Source organism: Lolium rigidum, chromosome 1 (assembly GCF_022539505.1).
Source record: "Lolium rigidum isolate FL_2022 chromosome 1, APGP_CSIRO_Lrig_0.1, whole genome shotgun sequence".
NCBI classification, from domain to species: domain Eukaryota; kingdom Viridiplantae; phylum Streptophyta; class Magnoliopsida; order Poales; family Poaceae; genus Lolium; species Lolium rigidum.
The window spans coordinates 246,902,086-246,908,128 of NC_061508.1; the positions used below are offsets into that span (position 1 = coordinate 246,902,086).

A 6,043-nucleotide genomic window follows, 5' to 3' on the forward strand; every position below is an offset into this window, starting at 1 on the left:
AATCCATATCTTAATAACTTACCATAATAAATTAGGGAGCTGAACTATTTGGGAGCTGAACGGGGAGGGGGTAATTGAGAAAAAGCTAAGCTATAACTTTACATTCTGAAATAAATGCCAAAAATCTATAGACACTGTAGAAAGGAACGGAGAGAGAGTACTTTGTAAGAATGTAAGGCCAAAAGACAGTCGGCGTGTACCGATGGGCGCTTCTCCACGTCTCGGCAACGCCAGCCACGGAACCCCGCATCGCACCGTCTCCCATTTGGCACCTCTGCCTACGCCCCGCGTCGCGTCGCAGCCAACCGCACCGTCTCCCCAGAAAAATACTACTAGCGCATCGAACCCATCGATGGCCACCCGGTGTTACGCGGCTGCTACCGTCGTGGTCTCGTCGCGACCACGCGCGCCCCGCCTCGGCCTCTCCTCCTACACGCCACCCAGCGGCAGCTACCGCCGAGCCGCCGTCCGCGCCATGGGCGCCTCGCCGTCGTCGCCTTCCCCGTCGGGGCAAGCCCCAGGTGCATACCGCGCGGTTTTCGCCTAATTTAATTTTTTGTATTATTAACCCCTTTTCCTGTTACTAGTAGTATAAACAGCTTCATTTGATTTCTCGGGCACAGCGGTGCTGTGTACTTTGTTTTTGACAAATGATTCGACGATGGACTGTCGGACTGGTTTGGCTCTGCTTCTCGTGCAGTCTCTCACCCGAATTAGTCCTGTCAGATGAGACAGGATAGGTTCTTTGATCAAGTTATGCAGCTGTGCTGTTAGGCATGTTCCTAACCTGATTTTGGCCAAGTAGACCAGATATATATCAAAATAAACAAGTCGGAACGGCCTGCTCATATTTCGATGACCTTCAGTTGCTTGTGTCTAGAAATCAGACAGATGCGCTCATGGCTCAAGGTCTAAGGACATTTCTTATGGACAAGCTGTCTGTCACCGTATTATGTGTCAAGACTCAAGACAGAACGGTCGTCTGATCGCAGTATTCCTTGTTGTACTAGAGAATGGAGGTAGCGACTAGTGGAGTGTAGCCCAAAAAAAAAGCTTAGAGCCCTAAATGTTTGATCAGTTTGCTGCAGATTATCACTAGAAGCTGGACCAAAGCTTTGACCAAATAGATACTGGTAGCTCCTTGTAGCTTCTCCAGACAAAGAGAGATGAGATGTTATGTGGCGTAATAAGCTTTTATGAAACTATGCTCAAAATTCATTCATTGACTGAATTTTCTTCTACTCTTCTTTGTTATAATAGTAGTCGCTATACTTATGTTTATGGTTGGAGCATAGTTTCCAAGATAGCTTTTTCGTACTGAACCGCACACTTGTAATGAGACCTTGGTTTAGAATTCAGATGATGCAGTGATAGCTCAAGGAGATATCATGTGGGCAATCTGTCAGTGTCAGGCACTGTACTATTTGGCTTCCATGTGTCTGCCATATGGCTTGCTTGATTTCCAGTTGATATATTTAAATCATTAGTAACTTTCAAGTAACAGGCCATATTTCTACAGGGAAAACGGATAGCGCATCTCTGAGTGACGAGGAGTTGAAGAAGCGCCTGACGAAAGAACAGTATTACGTCACTCGGCAGAAGGGAACTGAGAGGGCATTCACTGGGTATGTTGACAAATCCTAACTATGATGTTCGCAGGTGCATAATCTTGGTTTGCTGTTTTTTTTTGTAATGTAACATTATCTATTGTTTGTTGGGAATCAGGGAATACTGGAACACTAAAACCCCAGGGGTCTACCACTGCGTCTGCTGTGACACCCCTCTGTTTGAGTAAGCACTGGCACCAGAACATTCTAAAAGGGGCAGCTGCATCTTTCTTTCTTCATTCCAAAAACCGGAAGATACTTATCTTTGCACTTTAAACACCATCTTCGATAGTCTGCTCATTGTTCCAAACTGATGTTTGCTTGTGTTTTAGGTCATCTACCAAGTTTGATAGTGGCACTGGATGGCCGTCTTATTATCAGCCAGTTGGCGACAATGTCAAGAGCAAGCTTGACATGTCGATCTTCTTCATGCCTCGGACCGAGTCCCTATGTGCTGTCTGTGACGCTCATCTGGGGCATGTCTTTGATGATGGACCACCGCCGACGGGGAAGAGATATTGCATTAACAGGTATGCCTGAAAACTTCTTTTGCTCCTTTCCGTACATATGTTACCTTTGCCACATTCTGTTCTTGTTGGCAAGTTGAATGGATGGGGTTTCTTTTCACTCTTTGATCCTCTGTGCTTGCAGTGCATCTCTGAAGCTGAAGCCCCAGTAGTCCATGTAGGAAGAATCGAGATGCAGGCACTAGTGCATTCCATGTAGCTTTGGTATGAAGTATTTTCAGTGTAATAGCCTAGTTGTGTCCGGTTTGAACATGTAAATTGACAACTTCAGGTTGTAAAGCCATGCATCTGAAACATGTATATTGATGGGACATACCTTTTGTGGGAAGATCATTATTGTCCACCCAAAAGCCGAAAATTAAACAATAAGGAAATGGACAAAACACTAGCATAAGTTTCGTCTCCCAATCTTGTTTCTTTATATATGTGCTTATACGGTTACTATCTAGTACATCGATTCATCCGGGCGAGGGTGAATCAACTTCCAAAGCTATGCATACAGATGGGTTGCATCCTTTAGGACCTTTACTTACTTACCCTTCTTATTTTGTGGGCTGGGGAGAGAAGAAGAGCGTTTGAATGTTCGAATTGATCGAAAGTCTACTAGCAAGCCATCGATGTAGTGATGTAGATACTGGGGAACAATTTATCTCCTCGCTCCCTTTTTGACATCCAGCTGGGTCGGTGTTATGCATGGGAAATGACTATGGCAGGCACGCGTGTTTCACATTCAGCTGGGAGTGGGACGGTGTTGCCCGTCTGACGGCCTACAACTCCCTGACCGATATCGTCGGCCCTTTCAGTGTCACAAGCTCCTGTATCTGCGGGACAGTTGATCAACGCTCGTACACCTGGACTTTGTGATGGGTCATTCGTCTCATGAATCCTGCGATGCTAATTAGTAGTTAAAACATTTTTTTGGGGAGTTCCAAGGTACGTAATCAGGTTGCTAGGATGGATGGATTTGATCTGACATACGTAGTGGTATCTGACGTTGGACGAGTTGTAGCCTGAGCCACCAGGAGATGGGCGTTGACGAAAAGCACGAGCGCGCAGTAGGAGTTGACAACATCCTGCATGTCACGGAGCTGGGTCACCATACTTCTGCCCCTCCGGACGCGGCGCCATAGCGAGCTCTTCTTGTAGGACTCGACGAGGCCGGCCGCGTCGCCCAGCGCCTTGCTGACAGGACCCCCCATGTCGGACTCGGACCAAAGCAGCGCCAGCGCCGCAGCCTGACGCCGGCCACTGCAGGAGGGCGTGGAGTCTGCGGGCGCACCGCTCGAGCTCAGCGCACTCCCGGTTGCTCTGCGGGATGCGCAGGAGGGTCGCGCAGACGGCGACAAGCATCACGGCGTGCAGCCCGGACATCTGCGCCAGGTTCGCGGCCTTCGCCAGGACGTCCCACAGCGCTGCCGCCTCCGTCCCCATGGTCTTAACCGGCCCTCGCTAACAAAATTAGGTGTGCCGGTGACCAACGTACTGGTACTTTGATTGAACAGTCCAATTCATCCAATATAGGGTAAATCTACACTACTTAAAAAGAATGAACATATTCCCTATTCTCCCCACCTTAACAATACGTCTAGATTTTTCTTCGTCCGTTCGTCGTCCTGGTCTCCTTGTCTTTTTTGTCAACCACGGGTTGACTCCCTTCCTCTTCCCCAAAATCAGCTATTTCTTAATTTTCCTCATAAATTCTTTTTCCACAGATCTGGCCTGAGTAATATTTGCCCTTCCCAAATCTCGTTCGAGCGTGATTACTGGTTTTTACTTTCCAAAATCGCACGATTTCTTGCTTCTCCAGCTCAATGAATCAGTTCATCGCTCGAGCCGCTCCAGTACCACGCACCCCTGACCTCCAACACCGTTGCTGCCCCTTTGGTTCACGTCTCCACTGTCGCCCTCTGGATCCCCGTCTCCACCGGCGCCCCCTTTATCCCCAACACCATTGCCGCCCCTTTGATCTCCGTCTCCACCGCCGCCCACTCCCCAACACCATCTCCTCCCACTGCCGGAGGCACCACACACAGACCCTATTTGAAGGCTGGAATCGAGTTTGCCTACCTGGGTTCTTCGGAGGCCGTCACGGTAGTGGACGAGGTCATCCCTGATCTGCACCCGATGGGAGGTTGGCGACAAGGATGACGCCGTGGCCTCCATCGGCGAGCTTGATCAGGTGTTGCTGCACGCGCTGGGCATTCCCAGGAGCATGCGTGGTGCCCTCTTGGTAGGTAAATTGATGCCATGTTCTATCCTACATTATGCAGATAATGTTTGCTCAGTTCTGTTAGTCATTTAGTCGACAGGCAATGCTCTTGCCGTTTTCCTGAAAAGAATAAGCAGTCATTTATATTTCTGTTTAGTTTGCCTTTTTATCATCACACATCTTCATTTTGTACTAACTGCTGCTTAACATTGGATGAATGATTGAACTCTTAGATTCGTTTGCCTTCTGATTATCACATCTTTCCCTTTTGTACTAACTACTAACTGCTCTGTAACAGTCAGAAGGTTGATCCAAGGCAAGATGGAGCTCTTTGTCAGTCACAACTGAAAAGTTACCCACGACCTTATCAAACAATACCAAAGCTGGCTTATTTAGAACCCCTATATCTGGCGGTGTGTAGAGCACAACATACCCCCATGGTTTACCTCCACCAGCTTTGGTTGTTCGCAATTTGATGGCGCAGGTAGCTTCTGTTAGTTAGCCTGTTCACATTGAGGTTCTTTTTGGTCAGATGTTAGTTATTCATGTATTACTGTGCTTACCAGGTCAGATTTGCTTCATCTATGCACTGCTGTGGCCGGCATGCATAACCAACTGAATATCCATTTGGTTCACTTGGTGACTTTGCTGATGACTCAATGGGGCGCGCATACATAATAGCATGTACTTTCACAGTTTCACTCATGTTGATGGGTGGTGGGGTGGAATTGTTAGGCTTTAATTTTGCTAAATAGTGTTCAGAGTTGTAGCTCCCAAATGATATTAGTGCACATGTAACATCTCGGTTAACTGAAACATGACCTGTAGTTTTTGTATTTGTAGATGGCAAATATTTTGATATGGTAATTTATCATAAGAACAACAGTTGGTGAGCGGAAATTCAATTCGGCTCCCGGGTGCGTATGCTCCCTCTACCAAAAAAACATATTTCGAAATGTCAAAAAATTTGGATAAAAAATTCTACACGTACATCTCCATAATGTATGTGCATTCGCTAAGTTTCACGAAAAACCAATATTTGTTGTGATCTATGAAAAAAGGAGAAACTTTATCTTGTGAAAAGCATTATTTTTAGCACTGAATTTTGTCTTTTTTACACATGTCACATGATAAGTCGATTTTTTATGAAACGACTTTGTGAGCGCGTAGCACGTGAAGATGTACGTACAAATTTTTTGTTTCAATTTTTTTGAAATTTAAAATATACATAAGATGCATTTCAAAATATAGGGAGTGAGAGTGTTATTTCTACATTGTGCATTTCATTCATTGCTAGCTTTTGAGAATTCAGATTTTTTTCGAGAAAACGCAATCATTGCGTTTCTTTTCATTGCAAAGAAGGAGAATAGTTTGTTACAAGGTCACCCTCCATGGAGGGTGAAGAACACCCAGCTAATAACAAAAAACTAGTGTACATCCCAGTCTACAGGTAAGACGGCGCGAAGGCCAAGGGCTCCAGCTCTGGCCCAAAGCGCCGCCTCCGTCTTGATCTTGTCATTCACGCTCTGAATGGACGGTTGCACACCATCGAAGACACAGGAGTTTCGGTGCTTCCAAATCAACCAGGGCACGAGCAACGTGGCGGTTGCAAGGCCTTTTCGCATAGGCTTCGGCGTGTGCTGCCTCGCAGTGGTCCACCAATCGTGGAGGGTAGGCTCGTTGTCAGGAGGTCGACAAGG

General features: G+C 46.6%; 1 protein-coding gene and 1 long non-coding RNA gene across 2 annotated transcripts; both read left to right on the forward strand.

Annotated features, from left to right (window-relative positions):
- Positions 1-306: 306 nt before the first annotated feature.
- Positions 307-2,467, forward strand: LOC124683450 (peptide methionine sulfoxide reductase B1, chloroplastic-like). Its single transcript, XM_047217957.1, has 5 exons — positions 307-521; positions 1,520-1,625; positions 1,726-1,791; positions 1,940-2,137; positions 2,259-2,467. The coding sequence occupies exons 1-5, from the start codon at positions 353-355 to the stop codon at positions 2,284-2,286; spliced, it is 567 nt and encodes a 188-aa protein (XP_047073913.1). The 5' UTR covers positions 307-352; the 3' UTR covers positions 2,287-2,467.
- A 1,353-nt stretch (positions 2,468-3,820) lies between these two features.
- LOC124683451 lies at positions 3,821-5,228 on the forward strand. The gene is made up of 3 exons (XR_006996694.1): positions 3,821-4,364; positions 4,642-4,827; positions 4,910-5,228. It is a non-coding gene; the product is annotated as an uncharacterized LOC124683451 (long non-coding RNA).
- The last annotated feature ends 815 nt before the right edge of the window (positions 5,229-6,043 follow it).

Excerpts from the sequence above, each read along its gene's own strand:
- LOC124683450 (XM_047217957.1), top strand. The coding sequence starts at position 353 with ATGGCCACCCGGTGTTACGCGGCTGCTACCGTCGTGGTCTCGTCGCGA. Across the intron at positions 522-1,519 it reads CCCGTCGGGGCAAGCCCCAG|GGAAAACGGATAGCGCATCT; the intron begins GTGCATACCGCG and ends ATATTTCTACAG. Across the intron at positions 2,138-2,258 it reads AAGAGATATTGCATTAACAG|TGCATCTCTGAAGCTGAAGC; the intron begins GTATGCCTGAAA and ends CTGTGCTTGCAG.